This window comes from Coptis chinensis, chromosome 8, assembly GCF_015680905.1.
Source record: "Coptis chinensis isolate HL-2020 chromosome 8, ASM1568090v1, whole genome shotgun sequence".
NCBI lineage: Eukaryota > Viridiplantae > Streptophyta > Magnoliopsida > Ranunculales > Ranunculaceae > Coptis > Coptis chinensis.
The window spans coordinates 52,977,404-52,998,788 of NC_141463.1; the positions used below are offsets into that span (position 1 = coordinate 52,977,404).

At 38.1% G+C, this 21,385-nt stretch overlaps 1 protein-coding gene across 1 annotated transcript; it reads left to right on the forward strand.

Annotated features, from left to right (window-relative positions):
• The first annotated feature begins 10,480 nt into the window (after nt 1-10,480).
• On the forward strand, nt 10,481-19,081 carry LOC147481902 (uncharacterized). The gene is made up of 7 exons (XM_086580707.1): nt 10,481-10,574; nt 10,690-10,767; nt 12,635-12,669; nt 17,792-17,860; nt 17,964-18,211; nt 18,533-18,742; nt 18,988-19,081. The coding sequence occupies exons 4-6, from the start codon at nt 17,794-17,796 to the stop codon at nt 18,731-18,733; spliced, it is 516 nt and encodes a 171-aa protein (XP_086436833.1). The 5' UTR covers nt 10,481-10,574; nt 10,690-10,767; nt 12,635-12,669; nt 17,792-17,793; the 3' UTR covers nt 18,734-18,742; nt 18,988-19,081.
• Nucleotides 19,082-21,385: the final 2,304 nt, after the last annotated feature.

Genomic DNA, 21,385 nt, shown 5'->3' on the forward strand with positions numbered 1-21,385 from the left:
TTAAAACTTTCCGAAAATTAAAGATAATCTATACCCAACATTCAAAATTCAAATACTAGTTTCCTATCTTAACATTATTTGAAATTACTATTTGGTATTCCCTCCTTTCTCTTTCTATCAAAAGTCAAACCCACATATTAGCACGTTGACCAGAAAAATACAATCAAATACAGACATACTAAATATTGTTACGAAAAAATAATGTAAATAGAAAATAGGGGTCTTACAACTACTATTCAAAGAATTCGTCAAATAACAAATCAAAAAGCAATAGAAGCAATCACATTTATGCAAAATTCAAAGACAATCCCAATTCAAAACAAGTAAGTAATTTAAATATTTTTTTACTTCTTACAAATTTGGTTAGATGCTAGAGGCCCCTGGTTATCTTGAGAAAACAACATCGAAGATCCCCATCAAAAATAAAAGTATCGATTATCAACGGTAAAAAAAAAAAAATATTGTTCAAACACTTCATCCATCATCACAATTATAAGAAGAGCACAATCAATTGACACAAGGAAGATTCTCCACATTCAAGGGGTCAAGTTGGCAGCCCTCTTCACCAACAGTGCTAATAGCTGGATCACCACTTGCATTCAAGCACTTACGTGGCAAAGATCTTCAATGGGTTTTGAAAGGCAAAGAGCGACACCAGTGTCGGTCGGTAAATCAGAATGTCTACTAGCATCTACAACAGTACTTTCCACAATTACTATTGCAGCCCCACTTTCAATCGATCTCTTGAGGGTTTTGTACTTACGTTCTAACTCTATGTAATCATCCACCATTACGTAGACATTACCACTCTCTACCAAGTTGACCAAGTTGTTGTATTCATTCTGAGTTCGCTCAACAACAGCCTACGCATTTTTACACTCAGCAACCCAATGCCCTACCTCCACCCTTAAAGCGTCAAGAGACGGCTGCAACAAGGACACCCTCCCAACCAACTCCCCGACCTGAGCCCTCAGCCCCCCCACTTCAGCGCATTCTACCTCTTGCACAGCCAGCAGCTTGTCATAGGCCTCCTTGGCAACCTCCAGCTCCTTGTACAGGTCGAAGATAGTTGTCATCTTCCTATACATGGCCAGGACCTGACAACCAACAAAATAAGTCAAAAAGCAACAACTCAAAGCACAAAAGTCAGATCAGAAGGACACTTACAAAGTAGATGGAGCGATCCATATCTTTTAGGTTCACATCCAGATCCTTCCTAGTCTCCAACTAGTGCCTATCTCCATCTAGGGCAATACTCTCCAGCAGCCCATTCGTAACTAGCTAGTGAAGACTTGAAACTGCAGTCCCTATTATTCACTAGCTTTGTCAACCCACTCACGGGGTCGTAGTAGGTGACCATTCTATCCAGAACATCAGAATCACCACTCTTGTCACTTGGAGCCGCACTCCTCGACCCCTTGCACTTCTGGACAGCTGGCTCAGTCTCACTAGCCTTCTTCTTGCCCTGGGCATCAGCCACCCCCACGTCCACCGCCACCTCCTTCAAGTTCATCCTCTTCAGAGGAGTCCGACTTGATGAAGTATGACCTTCCACCATAGCAGGTCGTTCCTCAGACTCATTTCGGGTCCTCTTTGCCCCCTCAGGCTTAACCACCTCAGAATGCCTCTTTAACTGAGACCTACGAAAAGGAGCGGGAGCATCACCAACTCCCCCAGAACTCCCACTACCACGACCTCCCCTATCACTCTCACCTCCCTCCCCAGCTCGTCTTGACACAGAACAGCTATCAGAGCCTCCTCCAGTAGCTCTCACTCTAGAAACAGGTGCTCTCTTTTGGCTCTCTCTCTCCATATCAGTATCCGAGCTAGAATCAGAGATATCAAATATGAGCTTCCGAGCCCTTTTCTTCTGCTCAACCTTCTTTCGGTTGATCTTCTCTCCTCCGCGCTTCTTGAAGTAATGTTCAACCTCCCCCAAGACAGCTCGTTTCTCCTCCCAACTCAAACAAGCAAACTTTTCTATAGCCCCGGCACTCATACGCCCACGAATAGCAACCTCTGCAAAAACGAAATAAAGTGGTCAGAACGTTCAAAATATCAACTACCATACATACACTACGACCTATAACATAATGACCTACCATCCCAATTTATAGTATGATTATCCAACTCCCAGTCAGAAGGACTATAATTATCCACAACCAATAATGGCATACGCCCCCAATCCTCCTTATTCACCCCCACAATCACAGCATATTTCCCCTTCACTACCTGCAAACTAAAGTTCATTGCATACGACCTCTTCAAAGATAAATGCTCTAGCACATCTGATAAATAGATGTTATAACCCCTCTCATTCAACAAATCCAACACATGCAAAACCCTCCAACTATTCCCTACGAACTGACAAGGGGCTTTTCCACAAAAATTCAAACCTCCATAGTAAGACGGGAGAATGACAACCTCATTTCAGCCTTCAACTGACCATAACAAACCATAACACCCTCATCCCGAGGAACGTAATCCTTGCCAAACATATTCCTCTCTCCACCCAGGTCGTAGATAGTCAGGTCAAAATCTACCCAACCAAACTCCTCCCTCATAGCAGCAGTACAACCTACCGACCTAGTCCCCGCCTCCTCAGCCATCATCTCCAATAAGGAAGACGATGAAGCCTCACCTCCACTACGAGCCCTAACACTACCATCTTCATCACTCCACGGTTCTCCCTCTCCATTAATCTAACTCAATTTCCCCACTCAAACTATCACTGGTAATAGACATTACGAAAGTAAAAAGGAAACAAAAGATCAAATTTTTTTAGATTAAAAGAACGCACCTGAAAACGAGAAGTTTTTTATTTTCTTTTTCTCTGCTTTTTTCTTCGCTTGTGTTGATAGAATGAGAAATGAGAAGCCTTCACACAGAAAAATTCTTCAGTTGCACAAATCTCGAAAACTGACAAAACGTTTTGCCTTCCTATAAAAAGCAATCATAACCTCGCCCACAAACCGCCGCGATTTGGGCCCATGGACCAAATCCAACAGTTCCCGCACATTTTCCAAAACCATTCAAACAAACCAGCAGTACGGCACGTGTTTGAAAGCTTTACTTTACCTTTTCTTTTCACACCACAGTTGTCCAAAGAATAAATAAAATAAAGGGGGTTGTGTAAATACCCTTCGTTCTACATTCATATCACTACAACACACGTGTCCACACACCAGGTCGTACTTCACCAGCTCATACCAAGCCATCAGGACGTAACAATGACCCAGACTCAGGTCGTCCCAAATATCATATACAGCCATATATGGAAGCAAATGATCTACCGCGATCCTAGAGCTCAGTCAACACACCAATCAAGGAGACATTTACTTTGTAACATCAGGAGTAATGACGAATCATCAAGATAGCACAAAATATGGATCTACACTTGAAAACGGCCTGAAGCAAATAAGGAAGGTCAGCTCAAACATCTATAAGTACAGAGAGATAAACTACGTAAGACTTGATTCAAGTTTACCCAAGGAACTTGATGCACAGACAGCTCTTGTCCCAAGAAAGAGTGCAGTCATTCCCTACCAACCACAACATCAGGTCGTAGACCCAAAATATTACACCTCTACACTGCTCACATCATCATCATGAAAATTGCCCTAATAAGTAGAGATATTCAAAGCGCAAGACCTTATAGCACCAAAGTTAAACATACATTAATGAACTATAAGTCTTGGTAGTAGAGTACCTGGTCACAACACACAAGCTTGGTAATTAACAGATAAAATTCTTTTAAATGCTTCAAAACACGGTTGTTCATAAGGCACATGCCTTTAAGTACTTGAACAAAGTTATCACTTAACAATTTTTTCATCGAACAACTAAAGAAGTTAAGCATCAATGATAAAATTTCTAGTAATCAAACTACTGCCAATCAATTAATCGTTTCTTCCTCCTTCAAAGACTTAAATCTACTATCAATGGCACCTAGAAGTAGAAGCTGAGTGATGCATTTGCCTATAACTGTTCCCCACAGTGAACTTCCCTCCTCATTCTTCATATCAGATTTGACGGCATCAGGAATCTTTGAGGAAATACAATCAATAACAAAAATAAATAAATAAATAAAACTATCTAGAAGCACATGGTTCCCACGTGATCTCTCTCTCTCTCTCTCTCTCTCTCTCTCTCTCTCTCTCTTTTTACGCTCTCTCTCATACCTTTATTTCTCTCTCTCTTTAGGGCCCACACTATGATGATTAGAAATTAATCTTAAAAAACTATAATATTACGGTTTTGCCCCTATAAAATGACAGAAAATGCCCCTACATCCACACACTATGACTGTTCACTCAACCCCATATTTTTCTATATATTAAAGATATTAAAAAATAAAAAATAAATCATCGTCATTAGCTGCAGATGTATCAAACAAAGAAACAAAAGAACTTACTAAATAGCATGCTAATCATATATATATATATATATATATATATATATATATATATATATATATATATATATATATATATATATATATATATAATAAATCATCGTCATTAGCTGCAGATGTATCAAACAAAGAAACAAAAGAACTTACTAAATAGCATGCTAATCATATATATATATATATATATATATATATATATATATATATATATCACAAAGCACAAATATTTTCAAAACCAAGCAATAAGAACTCCTACAAGTATTAGCTAGCTAAATCTCATACTCTAGTAGTCATGTGTTGTATTCTTTATCACAGAAACATAATAGAATAGATCAAAATCACGTTACAAAATAGCGATCACCTCAAGGGCCAATCTACACTCTAACCATGCAATAAGCTTAATTACTGATCATTTGGGCTAGTATACGCCTGAGACGTGACAATTCCAAATCCCAAACTATGGTGTGGACTAAAGGGGTGAAGGCTGCACCAGAATTTTAGATCCACCTCAGTCGGATACTCGAGTTCTATCTCAAACTCCAAAGTTCTTAAGAGACGACCAATATTCTACTTGCATCAAAGCATTTTCAGATATCCATCACACTTCTCATGGGGGCGGTTGAGTAGGAATGCTATTGGAGGTGTAGGGAAGCAGCACCTATAGGGATGGGGGACTTCCATACACCAAGGTTGTGTCCTTGAGGGTATGTTGGAAAGGCTCGTAGCCCAAGGGGTGAACACTTGGCCTAGGAGTTTAAACCCACATTACTTAGGATCCATCCAAGCATGCGGTTCTTGAGTGATTCTCGGACTCTACTTAACACTGATGCCTTTTAAGAACACGTCCATGACAAATTTGATCACGAGGCAATAGACTTGATGAAACAGTATCTAAACCTTGGACTGGTCTTTGTAAACCAAATACCATTAGCACAATCATAAGCAAACACATCTCCTCGATCGTAAGTAAATATTAAGTTACGTCGTAGACAATAACAGCTCCAACAGACCAATTATATGGTTCGCAAAATGGAAATGAGATTTGAGTCCATGACCCATTTATCACATCAAAAGAGGATGCACGAGCACCCTGAACGCAAACAATCTTATCCACATTAGCAACAAGAGCTGCAAAAATGTGTTCAAAACTCTTAACAGAGAGCTCAGGAGGAGGGTCAGGAAGACGGGATGATAGGTTAGATTCAGGATCATAGACTTCAGCCCATGGTGTTGGAGGTTTTGGATTAAATCTATTATCTCCAAGCATGTAGATTTTGTCGTGTGTAGCAACTAAGTGCAGGATTAAACCTATTGGCAAGCAAGTGAGTGTGCTCTTTTCGCCATTCAAAATTGTCAACATTGCTATTAGTATCCAAAAAGAAGACATCAACAGAATCTTAAAAAAGAGTCCATCTCAAATCTCCAGGAATACAACCACCCATCATAAAGATCTTGGACCCTAGAGCAACAGAACCACTACACATTGCGATTATAGGGTAAAGAACTATGCAAACCAGAGATAAAAAAAGCTTCATTACAATAACGGTTTATGTTAGTGGTGATGCTAGGAGAGTTTAAACATGATTGTAATAGGGAAACCAGTAAGAAGAAAAATGGAGAAGAGTGGAGGCTAGAATAATAGGGTTGGAGAGTTGTTAATACTCTACCCATAGTTTCATTTATTTATACTTGACTTACTTGGGTGTCAAACTATTCAAAATAGAAACTCCTAAATACGTATCCACACTTATAGAAACGTGGGATACTTTACATACTTCAACACTCCCTCTCAAGTTGTAATTATGCAAACTATGCAAATTACAGATTGGATTGCAAAAATAAACGATAAGAATATTATAAGAATATTGCTCCCCCTTTCGCATAGAACTGTCTTTAATTGAAGAACTCGAACAACTATTGAGACGTTCTAGAAAGTAAAATTGTCGGTGTAGGCAATGGCCTAACCTGAATACTGAAGGTGTACCACAGTCACAAACTGAAACCATAACATCGGTTTAGTGACGCGCTGCTTGGCTACTACTCACTCCATTCGTTGTTATGGCTGTCATAATATAAATTGAAAACAATAACACTGATTTGATGTGCATTTCTTGGCTGCTACTATCAATATCACTATTGAAGTCAACAAAATACTATCATGTGTACTCCTGAATATTGAATACTGGTGCAGTTTAGGCTTGATCGCTACACAAACATACGCGGCACTTTTAGGCGTGGATCGCTACACGAAACATAATGCATGCGGTTTAGGCTTGATCTACACCAATACTAAAGATTGCAATTTAGGCTTGATGCTACACCAAACATACTTGCAGTTTGGATCGCTACCTAAAACATAATGTGTAATTTAGGCGGATCGCTACACCAAAACATACGTGCAGTTTAGGCATGATTGCTACCTGAATACTGATGAGTGCAGTTTAGGCTTGACTGCTACCTGAAACATATGTGCAGAAGTGGTAGGGATGTCATACTACTGAGATGCAGAGGAGGCGCACGCCCTTGGATATGTCTTGTATGAGGGGTGCATGCCCTCATGAAGTGAGTTTGCCAAGGCATGATGGAATATAGAGACATGAGTACTCTTCCTCATACGTCTCCATATTCTCCTTGCCTCATATACTACTGAATGTCTTCATATCTCCCTATTCCCCCTCAAGTTAGAATATACAAGTCTGAGTTGGAACATACAAAGGCTTGTCTATTCCAACTTGAACTAGAAACAGAGGATACCAAATACCAACCCAATAAATAAACTGACCATCCCACCAATACTAAACTTAAACTTGAGATTGTACAACCAACCAATACCCACTTCAAATAACAAAGTAAAGACGAAGTTATCCGACCAAAAGATCAACTAATGCCCACTTCAAAGAACAATACTTCATACTCCAATACACAAAAAAAAAATTAACTTCAAATTCATCAGTTCGTGGAACAACTTCAGACTTTGTAAAAAAAACAAGAATACTCACTGTAGAGGCTAGAAAGCAGGTCGTGCCCCTTGTGATGACTGTGAGCTCCTGGAATAGTACCAGAAATAGAGGAAGATAGAAAGAATAATTCCATCGCAAGATAGAGGTTGTGTGCCTCATATACTACTCAAACAAACAACTGCGCAGAAGCTAGAAACTCAAACATCCAGAACAAGACTGAGATCAAACTTTATATTCCTCAAAACTTGACTGCGAGATACAGAGCGCGTGCATGCCTAGCAGAAGGCTAAACCGAGCGCGTGCGCGCTTTCCACTAGAAACTGCGAGATATAGAGAGGAGGGCACGGGCGCGCCTTGACGAAGGCAATCTAGAGGGCATGCACACCCTATATACTGATTTCGAAATAGAGAGATTACAAAGTCAGAGAGATTGCAGAACTTGAATACTGACTTCGAACCATGGAGAATAATGAGACAAGAGATTGAGGAACCTTGAAAAGTGTCTTGAACATTATGATGAACAGTACCCGTGAACAGTGACGATGAACAGTACCCGTGAACATTTCTAGTGAATATTGTCGATGAACAGTAAATCCATCTAGAGAAAGATTGAAACTTGAATCGAGATAGAAAAACTTTTTCTTGTGAGAAAGATGGAAACTTGAATATTGAAAACTAAAAAGTTGATTTTTTTCTTGTATACTGATTTTGGTAAATACCTCTCCTAGCATACCACTAAACTTAGATTTGAATCTGATGCTCCAATATCATGTTAGTGGTGATGCTAGGAGAGTTTAAACATGATTGTAATAGAGAAACCAGTAAGAAGAAGAATGGAGAAGAGTGGAGGCTAGAATAATAGGGTTGGAGAGTTGTTAAAACTCTACCCGTAGTTTCATCTATTTATACTTGACTTACTTGAGTGTCAAACTACTCAAAATAAAAACTCCTAAATATGTATCCACACTTATAAAAACGTGGGATACTTTACATACTTCAACAGTTTATATTCTTGCTGGGATCAATTTTGTACCAATGAGCACCGTTCTTCAGAGAATAAGTGATGAACAATTTCTTCACATGTTCAAATGAAGACCGTAATGGGCTGACCTTCAAATCATAATGTTCATCCCTACCTTTCTCATCCAAGTCTGGGCAGTGACGCAAATAAGGACCGTGAAGGGGCTCATCTCCAAATCAGAAAGTTCTCTCCGACTTTATCATCGCCCCTCATCTCAAAGTTTGAGCAGCCACGCAGAGAGATGTAAAAGGGCTGACCTTCAATTCAGATAGTTCTCCCCGACCTTATCATCCCCCATCTCCAAGTTTGAGCAGCGACGCAGAGGTGAGGATGAAGACCGTAAAAGGAAGACCTTCAAATCAGATAGTTCAATTCACTACTGTCTTTATCATCTTTTATCTTTCTCTTCTTCTTCTCGCTGACTTCATAGAGGCTATAGGCACACCATTCTTTCCCGGTGCCATTGGTGAATTTGACAAATACAATAAATTATAGAAGATGATTGTAGATAAATTATGATGAACTTGAACAAATTAAATTATGATTGTTGGTGACGACGAAGTTTCAAACTTGATATGGTCAACAAATGCCGACGGTGTGCTATGGTCACGCACTCTATATATTGCCATTCATGTATACCAATATTTGTATCATTTGTTATAGCTAAACACTGGCATTATAAGTTAGAGGATACAAGAAGAAAAGAGAGATGGCATCACAATGTGGAGGTAGGTAACTAGGTACTAGTTTTAGACAAAAACAGATTCATATATATTCTCAAAGAAATTCAAGTGTTGGGTTTCATTTAACTGGCTAGTAGTTAATGCCAAGATTTATTTGTTTAAGCTTTGAAATGATAGTATGGATATTTTATCTGTTTGAATTGATATATGAAACTACTAATAAACCATGCATCTTTGATCTACGTACTAGCTAAGCCAAATTTTAATAGTCAACCAAGCTAATGATCTAAACACTATATTTTTATTAAGATGTGGGCTTGCTAATGTAGGTGTACGCAAAAATGCTTGGGCAGAGCTGCTTGGAATTCTAGGACAAATCGCAGTGCAAATAATTGAAAGAGAGAACCGCAAAGTCGTGTGATTATCCAAAGAAGGATCTCTCCAGTGAGATATTCACTGTGACCGGGTTGGAGTGTTTGTTCGTCAAAGAAGAGTTGTAGAGGTGCATGTGGTGGCCAAATATTGCACACTAATGATATTTGCCCTTATTTCAATCATTGTTTAAATTGCTGCAATCATTGTCTACATCAATCATTAGTCACTGGAGATCCTTGTCATTGAAATCGCAGGTAGAATGAACTACTAGTAATTGAAATCACAGTAATTGCATGTAGACAATCATTGTCTAAATTTCAATCAGGGTCGATATATTCATATAAATTGCAGGTAGAAGAGAAGAGAAGAATAAGAAATTGACACATGTCATAAAGCTATTGGATGAAGCTATGTGGAGCAAATATAAAAAGACTAGATGCAGAAAGAGAAGGCTCAAATTCATTTGCACACTTCATTCTCTATTTTCTCATATATAAACCAGAGAGGAATGAGAGAACATTATAAACCACCATTAATGAAGAAGGAAAAACTTATTTGATCTTTATCATTCTCTTATCGTATATCTCACATTCTCACTGTGCCTATTCACTACAAGAAACAGGGTTTTTACCGACGTTTTTATTACCGACGTTTTTATTTCGTTCCAAAAACATACCTTTTGGCACGTTTAAGTCGTCGCTATTAGTTTGTTGGTTCAAATGTTAAAATGGGGTATTGGCGACGTTTGTTTCGTCGGAAATAGTGCTATAAATGATTTATCACGCCAAATTATTTTTTTAATTTATGAAACAGTGCATTGCCGACGATCAAAACGTCGGAAATAGGTATGTACATAAGGCGACGCTTGATTTCGCCACTAATTGTTTTAAACTGGCTACGCTTGTATGAATCGTGGGAAATAATGATATATACCGACGCTTTTAAAATGTCGAGATTATGTTTTCGATTTTATGGGGATTCCGATAATAACCACCGCCAAAGTTTGATTTTTCACGAAAAATAAAGAGGGAAGAAACATCTTTTTTTTCGAAAATTATTACAAGAGAAATAACACCCAAAACACGATAGAACGGCTCTAACTCTCGATCTCCATTCCTCTCCAGGTACTTTTCTCTTTTAATTATTCTTCTTTCATTTTTTGATTATTCTTCTTCTTCCCTTTTCTAATATTCTCCAATTTTTTCAAGTTCAATTGTTAAAGCTAAAGTTTTGGTGTAGGTGCTCCTCCTTCTTCCTTCATTTCGGATTCGGTTTGTGCTCCTCCTTCTTCTTTCATTGAGGGAAGGGAAATCTCTGGTAAGTTATCGAGTAAAAATAACGTTTAATTACCTATTTCCCTCTAAATTGAAATTGCCTGACTTAATAGTATTACTTCATCATTTGTCTAAATGCTAAATAATCTTCAAAGCGTATAGCTCTTTGCTGTCAATGATAATAGTTGCTCAATTGTTCCACAAAAACAAGACACCTAACCTCAATCTAGAAAGTACAGAATCGCCAAAGTAATAAAAGGTGGTTTTACCTTTCCAATTCTCCATCTAGAAGTTCCAAAACCAAATTCTTTACTTTATCTTCATACCACGGTTTGCAAATTTTTTCTTACGTAAGAGAAACCCGCCTTTAATAATATATTCCCAATAAACAACGTCGGCATGCTCTGCTCGCAACACTCCTAAACCTAGTACTACAAATAATGCATGCCAACAACAGAAATCCCGAATAATAGAGGGATGTAGGGGTGTACTCCTAGGGTACACCCCTACATCCCTCTATTCTCACTGCAACAAACTTCTACAATTGTTATATACTACTGGCGTGTTACGATGGTTTTGGAGATATCACAAGATCTGTTTGCTGTTTTGGGATATCACGGTATTCAGATGTCGTGGGTGTTCAAAACTTGAGAAAAAAACGAAAAAAATCTTTCGCGATAAAGTTTTGAGTGAGAATCCTACCTGAACGCGCTCTATTTCCATCCCTAATCACTGCAAACATTTTATTTTAATAAAGTAAGCCACCAAAATTACTTTTCTTACTTAAACATTATAGATTCGTTAGTTTGTTTTAGTTGGAGGAATGCTAAGAAGCAACTCTTAATACATTGTTTTAGACAGTGTTCTGTTTTTCAAGTTGATACTTCAAATTCAGTAACACACCCACCAACTCACTAACTTAAACACGCTCAGGACACACAAACATGAAACGAAACAATTGTACAAGCATAAACGTGTCCAATATGACAACATGTGCTAGGCTGCTCACAAAGTATGAGACACCATACATTTATCATCTGTTCATTGTTTGAACTCTCAAAAGGATGAGAGAGTACCTCCATCATGCCATCAGACGTAAACAAGCCCCATTTGAAACACATTGCGCTCATGCCCTATGATAGACATGAGTACAGGACACAACTTCCACCGGACGCACTCTCTTATCATCCTTGAGAGACTTCTGAGTAGAATGGTAAGATTGAGCTTAATTGCTCTCTTGAAAAGGATGGTAATTGCTGTCTTTTGATCAAAATAAGAATCATGATAGGGATGGTTCTTGAAGGCAAAGGGCAGAACATGTTTTGAAGATAATACTTAATAAGTTGGAAATTGGCCGTCAAAAAAAAATAGTTCGTAAGATCTGCTATACAACAATTTTACACGCGTCCGTGACGAAGTTTTGAGTTTCCAACCGTAACGATAATTGTCTAACTATCCAATACTATTACATAGACTAGAATCGAACAAGTTTTAATCAAGTATCCGCCTTATATGGAAAATTTGTATTGGCTCTTCCGACAACATTGTGTACAACATGTTTGGGTACTATAATTTTTTTTCTTAAATTATACCCTATCAGATTTTGCAGCTTGCTTTACTTGGGAAGTACAACCTTTCTAAAATCCACATCTCAAGGAAATCTTTTGGTGCTTAAGAAAATATCTGAAAAACTAGGGTAAACTATCAAGTTGGATTTTGGTGTAATAATCTCCAAATCCAAGGTTATGAAAAAACAGAAATAGAAAATAGTATAGTAAAGTTATGATTTTTCTTTTATGTTTCTTGTTTGTAGAGACAAAAGAATTATCAATCAAACTTTAGAGATAAAAGATTCAATTTTTTTTTCTAGAACAAAAGATCTAATTTATTTTTTATTGTTAATTTATTAGTGAAAGGACTCTGCAAGCGGTAGCTATCAGCTCAGGTAATTTTTTTTGCTAGTTTCGCTTAGTAATAAGAAAAGTATGGTGTTTTCATGTACTCTGAAGATACTTTTTTTGTTCGCTTTATGTATTTTGAGTTTTACTTGTTGAATTGGTCTGTTTATATTGGATGATGGTTGTGCTTCTTGTTAACATGTGTTGGGTTTGTTGGTCTGTGTAATTTTATACATTGTAGTTTTTTATTCGGGACTTGAAGTGATCTGATGATTATTGAAATAGATATTAATTACATTTGAACAAAGTATGATAGTATGGTTTGGAATTGCAAATCACGGTTTTTGTGTGAAGAATGTATTAGAAGTGTACCCTAAGATATTTAAGATGTGTTGAATTAGAGTTCAAGATGAATGGATAGGTTGGGGTGACGCTTTGTTTAGCATTGGACATTGTTGGATCTAGTTAGAATGGCTTGTGCGTTTGTGTTTAGGTTAAAAAAGTTGCTACCTACTGTTTTAGTTTGGAGGACTTTACAAAGTTCCATCTGTTACTGTTTCGACACTTAAAAATAATGATGATTAAAATACTGCATTCAACCAAAAAAGATATATAGTATCTCCAGTGTGAGGCCTCTTTGAACCTACTGGGGCCAGAGTGGGTGGGGTAGGGAGCGGAGGGCACTCAAATAAAGTTCATGCTACAACCATTCAAGGCTCTCAGAGTTGGGGTAAAGCTCTTTATTTTGCCTAAGTATCCCTTTTACAAATCCTCACTAGATGAGTGAGGGAATCCAAAAGAACTCTTGGTGCTTGAGGATGAGGTTTCCCTCGTTGTTTTAGGAACAAAATGAAAAATTGATGATGCAGATTGTTTTGTGCTTGTAATATGTACCTTGTTGTATGTTTCACATCTAAAATTACACCAATAGTTAGTTCCTTTATTAGACAGTTTAAGTATTGATTATTTTCCGTAGTCTTAGATGTTAGAACTTAAGTTAACGTGTTTTGATGTGATCTAGTGAATAGTCATATACTTTTTACCCACTATTTTTATCATTTTGTGCTTGTAATATGCACTCTATTGTATGCTTTCCATTTGAAATTGCACTACTAGTTGTTCTTCCATTAGACAATTTAGGGATTGAAAATTTAGGAACGATACTTGCTTTTAAGAGATGCAAAGCTATATTAATTATTATTTTTTTGAATACCTTTTTTGCATAGGAACGAATATGGATAAAAGTTGGATGAATACATACATAGGCCTGAATACTTTCAAGGTCTTAAAGATTTTATTACGCTTGCCGCCAATCATTTAGACAAAAAGAGTAGATGTCGGTGTCCATGCAAGAAGTGCAATAATAGGTACTACTTGCACATTGATGTAGTAAAAGATCATTTATTTGATTCGGGTATCGACAAAGATTACACTCGATGGGTACATCATGGTGAGCCTTTTGAAGTATTGAGCGATGATGATGACGATGATGATGACGATGATGGTTCGGGTGGACATTTTCATGGGTTGGATGACTTGCTTGCAGATGTAGCACCGACTCCTAGGGATATTTTGGAGCCCAGAGTGCAACAGTCAGAAGCATTTTCTGTTCCTAATACAAGAGATGGGAATCCAGAACCATTTGCTAAACTTTTGCATGAAGCTCGACAGCCTCTGTATCCTGGTTGCAAGAAATATAGTACCTTGGATTTTCTCGTAAAGTTGTTTCATCTGAAGATAATTAACCGTTGGAGCAATAAATCGTTTGACATGGTTCTCAAGTTATTCAAGGATGCATTACCAGATGGTGAAACACTCCCGAAGTCCCATTACGAGGCCAAGACGTTATTGCGAGGCTTAGGACTTGGTTATGTTTGTATACATGCTTGCATCAATGATTGTATGCTCTTTTGGAAGGAAGACCAAGATCTTGAAAGTTGTTCAATTTGTGGTGAACCGAGGTACAAAATTAATCAAGGGAAATGTAAAAGATACCACGAAAAGTCTTGAGGCACTTTCCACTAAAACCAAGGCTTCAGATTGTTTATGTCTAGAATGACTGCTGAAGACATGAGATGGCACAAAGACAAACGAGTTCGGAGGACAATGTACTTAGGCATCCAAATGATTCAAAAGTTTGGGAGGACCTTGACAAGGAACATCCGTGGTTTGTCACTGATCCTCGCAATGTTCGGCTTGGTCTTGCAAGTGATGGGTTTAACCCTTTTGGTGACATGAGCAGTACTTACAGCATGTGGCCTGTAATGCTTATGCCGTATAATTTGCCGCCTTGGAAATGTATGAAAGAACCATTCATTTTCATGTCTCTGCTTATACCTGGACGCAAAGCACCTGGAAATGATATTGATGTTTACATGCAACCGTTGATAGAAGAACTATTAGACTTGTGGCAAAATGGGGTGGAGACATTTGATGCGGCAACAAATCAAATGTTTGTAATGCATGCAGCAGTATTGTGGACAATAAATGACTTTCCTGCATATGGAAACTTGTCTGGTTGGTCCACCAAAGGTAAGATGGCTTGCCCGAATTGTAACAAGGATACATTCTCTTTGTACTTGAAGAACGGGCATAAGCAATGTTACATGAACCACAGCCGATTTTTACGGCCAAGACATCCTTTGAGAAAGCGTCTTAAGCAATTACCTGGTGGAATTAGTGGCAACAAGTCTGAACCAAAGAAATTAAGTGGGGAAGATGTGAGGTTACAACTTCTGCATGTCGAAGAACAAACATTTGGAAAACATCCAAATAACAAGAAGAGAAAGCGTACTGAGGTTGAGTATAATTGGACAAAGAGGAGCATTTTTTTCCGTTTACCTTATTGGCGAAGCCTTAATCTGCGGCACAATCTCGATGTTATGCACATTGAAAAGAACATTTGTGAGAGTGTTATGGCAACGTTGTTACACCTAGAAAAAACAAAGGATTCAGTGAAAGCTCGAATGGACTTGGAAGCATTGGGTATTAGACCAGAGTTACATCTTATTCCTAGGGGTAATAAGTTTGTTATACCCCCTTCTTGTTATACGTTGTCACCTGCCGAGAGAAAGAGCTTCTGCGAATGGTTGAAGACGGTAAAATTTCCTGATGGTTATGCATCAAACATTTCTCGATGTGTCAATGTTAAAGAATGCAAAGTATCTGGAATGAAGAGTCATGATTGCCATATTCTTTTACAACGAATTCTCCCACTTGCACTTCGTGGTTTCTTGGCTAGTGATGTATCAAGTGCATTAACCGAGTTGGGTTTGTTTTTTCGAGAACTATGTTGCAAGACATTAAAGCTGGAAATGCTCGAGAGATTAGAAAAGGATATTGCTGTGATACTTTGTAAGCTTGAGTTAATATTTCCGCCGCTCTTTGATGTTATGGTCCACTTAGCGATTGCACTTGCCATATGAGGCGATACTTGGAGGACCAGATTCACTATCGGTGGATGTATCCAATTGAGAGGTCGATGTTTGTTAGCTATAATTTAATTTGTTTTGACTTATATATTTCTACTTGGAATTCACTTGTTTAAAGTCTAAATAGGTTTTGAAAACTCTCAAGCAATATGTTAAATAATAAAGCACACCCGAATGATCCATTCTGAAGCCTACATTGACACTGAATGTCTCACATTCTGCTCAATGTATCTAGAAGGAATTGAAACACGTTTCAATCGTGAAGAGCGCAATTATGATGGTGATCATTCTAAACAAGTCAAAGGGTTGCATGCTTTCACACAGAAGGTTCGACCATTAGGAGCTCCCCAAATTATCGAACTTAGTGCGAAGGATTTCAATAAGGCTCAATACTATGTGTTGAATAATTCAGAAGAAATATCTTCACATTTTGAGTAAGTCCCCAACTTAGTTCTTCGACATTGTATTTATTATATATGAACATATATGTAATATTTTATTTTAAATACAATCAACACATGGTTGAGCTTAAAAGACAAAGTCCGCATGAATTAGGCGAAAGGCAAGAACGACACTTTCTTTGAATGGTTTAAAAACGCGTAAGTATTGGTTGAGTTTTTCAAGTAGTTCCTTTACTTGAGTTTGAGAATTTTGTATTTGCATTAAAATTTTTTTTTTATCAATATAGATGCAAGTAATGCGTAGAGAGAAATCTTCTGAAGCCAGCGACGAACTGTATTCATTAGCATGTGGGCCTGATCGTCGTGTGACTCGGTATAGTGGCTGCATTGTTAACGGAGTTAGATTTCATACCAAGGACCGCGAGGCAACACTCAACCCGAATAGTGGCGTGGTTGTAAATGGCGAACACCACCACAAAAGAAATGGACTTTTATGGTGTCCTAACAGATGTTTTAGAGCTAAATTACCTCTTTGGAAACCGAGTTTTTCTTTTCAAGTGTGACTGGTGGGATGTTGGAAATAGGATGGGAATAAATATAGATGACAATTTCACTAGTGTTAATGTCTCAAAGAAGTGGTATAGTGATGACTCATTTGTGTTGGCGACCCAAGCAACTCAAGTTTTCTATTTGGAAGATACCAAATTGCATGGTACTTGGCAAGTTGTGCAAAAGGTAACTCATCGAAATGTGTATGACGCGTTCTAGAGAAAGATGAAGTGACTACTCTAGAGAATGATGATGAGGCTTATCAACAAGAAGAACAGCTTGGAAGGGAAGAAATCCAAAAGATGTTGCACTTGTACAATTAAATAGGGATGTTGCAAGTTGATGAGAATGTGGTAAATCAAAATCTGATGGTTGTGGGCAATGACTTCATTGATGATGATTCTGAGGTTGAAGAAGATGATACATTACTAGACTATTACAGTGAAGAAGAAGGGAATGCTTCTAGTGATAGTGATACCGACATTGATTAGAAGTTCATGTAATAACATTATAAATCATGAATGAGTATAGTATTACTTCTAAGTTTTCTTATAATATTAATTTTCTTTTAGTTATTCTTTTTTTTATTTATCATTTATGGTTTTCAATAAATAATTATCCATTTTGAATGTATATCATTGTTATTTGTCAATTTATTGCTTATTGATATTATGGGATTGCATTACTGACAATTATTGAACTAATCTATATTTCTCGCCCTAATTTTTTGTTCTATTTAACATCGTGGTTTTATTATTTGTGATTAACCCTTCATGTCTCTTGTGTAGTTATGGCACCTGGTCGTCCTCGTCGCCCATATGCTAGTGAGCAGCCTCAATCCAATCAGGGTGGTTCTTGTATGGGAGATAAACTCATTTTTTTTAATTTGTTTTACTTTTTTATTAAGTACAAATACCTAACCTTCCTTGTGACTGTTTGTTTTTTTTGTGTTATAAATAGCTTTTGCAGCCAATCGTAAAAGGGTTAGAGGAAGGGTAAAAAATAAATATCTTACAAAACACATCAAGCGGGGTGGCGGGAGACCAAGAATAGAGATTCTTCCTGGGAAAGCGAGGCCTATAGGCGATTGGGGCCAAGAATGGATTAATGAGCTTGGCCTGATAGCTAAGGATGACATGCCCCCTTTTGCCCATAAGTGGAAGGATGTGGATGATGATGCAAGAACACTTCTTCATGAAAAAGTTTTGGTAAATGAGTAATACATATTAATTATTAGCGTTTCATCTCTTAGCTCAAATGAGTTTATTATATTACTACTATTTCAAGAGCTTAAATGTGGTATGTTTTTCAAATGAGTTAATTATGAGAGTGAGATTATTGCTTACTAACTGATTTGTAGATGTCTTGCATTAGTTCATTTAAATTGTCTCAGATAAAATGACAATTTCATTGGTCGAACTTTGTGTTAGTTAAGTTGTTTATTTTTGTCTAGCTTATGTTTTTTCTTTCTTTCTCTTTTCCTTTTTTTTTTTTTTTTTTTTAATTTTTAATTTTTATCTTTTTTGTAGGATAAGTTTGATATGGATATGAGCCAGCCACATGTGGTGTCAGCTGTAAATGGATATTTAAGGGACCGCTTTAAGGATTACAGGGCCAGCCTTCACATGCACTATGTGAACCTACCCAATAATGTAAACAAGCGCGAACACCCATACAGCAGTATTTCACAAGATGCGTGGGAAAGTTGGTGTGATTTCTGGGAAACTTAAAAGTTCAAGGTAATTTAGAATTTTAAAGGAGAAATCTTATATTGAACTAAATGTATAAATTTATATTTAAGTTGGTGTGATTGCAGCGAACTTTCTTTATTAACTACTTGAAGGCTTTTCAAGAGGAAAAAACATACTATGGAGGAACTCCCTTCTTCCTTGCTTCCCTTTTTGCTAGCCTACACGATAGGATAATAAGTATTTGCATTCATTCGATTCCTAATACAAATTAAAATGCATTTGTTTGGATGTAGAATGTCAGTGAGAAGAACAAGTATAGTCGCTCGTGCTTAACAACTGGCCACCGTGGTGGTTCAAAGTCTTTTATCCGGGCTCTTGCAGATATGGTATGTATATATGATTTCTTATTACTTAGATAATTATGTTTTTTGTTTCTTAAACAAATGGTATAACCTCGCTCTCTTTGGAAATGGTACAGGGCTGATCCCCGAGAGCCAACAAGAGCCTAGTCAGATTGAATTGTATAAAAATACCCACTATAATGAAAAGAAAGGCTGGATTTCTCTTCAAGTCAAAGAAAACTATGTAAGTAATATGTACTCTGAAATGCCCACTATTTGTTTGATATTTATTTCTAACTAACTAACAATAATATAGGAAAGAATGTGTGAACTCCAATCTGAACCTCCACAAGAAGGCTCGACCCCATTGACAGAGCAACAGATATTTGATAGAATATTGGGTGTAAGACGTGGTTACAATAGAGGCCTTGGTCACGGACAGGTAGCTCCATCAAGCAAAGCTGGAGGTGGATATGTGAATGCAGAGGTGGATCAACTGAGGAGGAGGGCAGCAGATGCGGAGAGCCAGCTCGAGGCGTTGCGTAATTCGACACAAGAGAGAATGAATGCCCAACAACAGGAAATGGATGCCCAAAAGGCAAGAATCGATGAGCAACAACGTGCATTGGACTTCCTTATGTCGAAGTTCCAGAATGCTCCTTAATTGTGGTAAGAACAACCTTTGCTCCCTTTATCATTTGAAATAAGTTTTTCTGCTGCCATGATTTTGAATAACTCTCCATGTTTCCTAGTTGTTTTATTGGATTTTTCTTTCATGCCTTCAATTGTTTAGGTTAGTTGGTTCCGCCATCGCGATGAGATTGTACATAACTTTCTGCTCAACCGTTGCTGCCATATAATTCTAGATCCGCCATCAATAAACTTCTTTTTAATTCATCAACTACATCAGCGGGGACATAACTTTGGGACTATTCAATAATGACTTTTAAGGATGAATGAATGCATATAATACTATTAGCTAGAATTGAATGAATGCTAACTAATAAGCAGTTGCCTCTGCAACCTCACGTCTAGAAGTTCAGAAATCCCTAGTTTCCAAAACTGGCTGTGGTTCATTTGCTAAGCGATTTAGAGTGAGGAATATGACTAAGGATTTCTCTCCTGTGTCATGCCGAGCTCTAAAGAACTTATTTAATCCATGCGGACTGATGGTGATCAAAGAGAGGTACGGTGTTAACCGGTTCTCTACGATGTGCCGGATAGGAGGTATGGGTTATCGCGCATTGAGCACCCTAACCCGTTCGGCTACGCCTCTGACGCCCCTATCCTCGCTAAAGGAATGATTCTCCGTTGGGTTAGCTACCCATTTCGGTGACCTTATTCGCAAGGTCACCCTCACTCGCTTAGCTGTTGTTGTTAGTTCCGGAAGGGTAATGTTGATTCAGATCTTGATTCGAAGTGCTTTAGTGAGATTCACATCTCGGGAATACTATTCGATACGAGATACTGTACCCTTCTCTGATCTACGACCACTTAAATGAAATCTTTTGATTACGCTAAGAACCAACGATCTCAGGCGAGCGAAGGGCAAACGGCACAAGTCAACTTGTTCCTGTGCCTTCAGCCAATGCTGACTCAAACCGATAAGCTTCTGCTGAGCCCGAACCATCGAATGGAAGTGAAAAGCCTATTGGTGATATACGTCGGCGCTGGCTACCAAACTCAGGTGACTGAACTACATTCTTAAAGGCAAGGGGTTAGGATATAAAAGAATGTCTTCAAAAGAGAAGCTTCAATCCCCTCATAGGCAGGAACTAATGCTTAGCTTAATTAATGGCTACACCTTTTAAGGATCTCTTTTGCCGGTATGGTTTGATTCTTTTTCTTGCACTATCAGCAACCTCAAGGATCTGCTCTCTGGTATATTCACCCCACACTAAGGGAGCTTTGTCCTCCTTGGTGATGTACGCAAGTATTTCTCCCCATCCCTTCTTGTATTTCACATCACATTGTCTTCCCTCAAACTCGAAAAATCTCTAATGGTCCCGCCGCCGCAATTCTTAGAGTCTCTATCATTCATCCCATTTAGAAATGACGCAGCAAATGAAGCAAAGCAAGCGGGGAGTAGGGACAATTTCAACAAATTTCATCTCGTACCCAACACCGCCCTCAGATCTTGGTCAACGTAATCAACAACTTCACTGGATAGACGGGGACTCTTTGCTTCCGACTCAACTTCTCCTCGCGACCGCATCGAACCGACTAGCTAAGCTACCTATGAACGCGTCTCGGTGATGAAGGTAGTGGTTGGTGGATGGACGGAAGGCATGTTATCGATGGAAGTCTGCGGGTTGTCGACATTTGTTTGATGTACGTTGAGAAAACCAAT

Excerpts from the sequence above, each read along its gene's own strand:
- LOC147481902 (XM_086580707.1), top strand. The coding sequence starts at position 17,794 with ATGGCACCTGGTCGTCCTCGTCGCCCATATGCTAGTGAGCAGCCTCAA. Across the intron at positions 17,861-17,963 it reads ATCCAATCAGGGTGGTTCTT|CTTTTGCAGCCAATCGTAAA; the intron begins GTATGGGAGATA and ends TGTTATAAATAG. Across the intron at positions 18,212-18,532 it reads TTCTTCATGAAAAAGTTTTG|GATAAGTTTGATATGGATAT; the intron begins GTAAATGAGTAA and ends TCTTTTTTGTAG.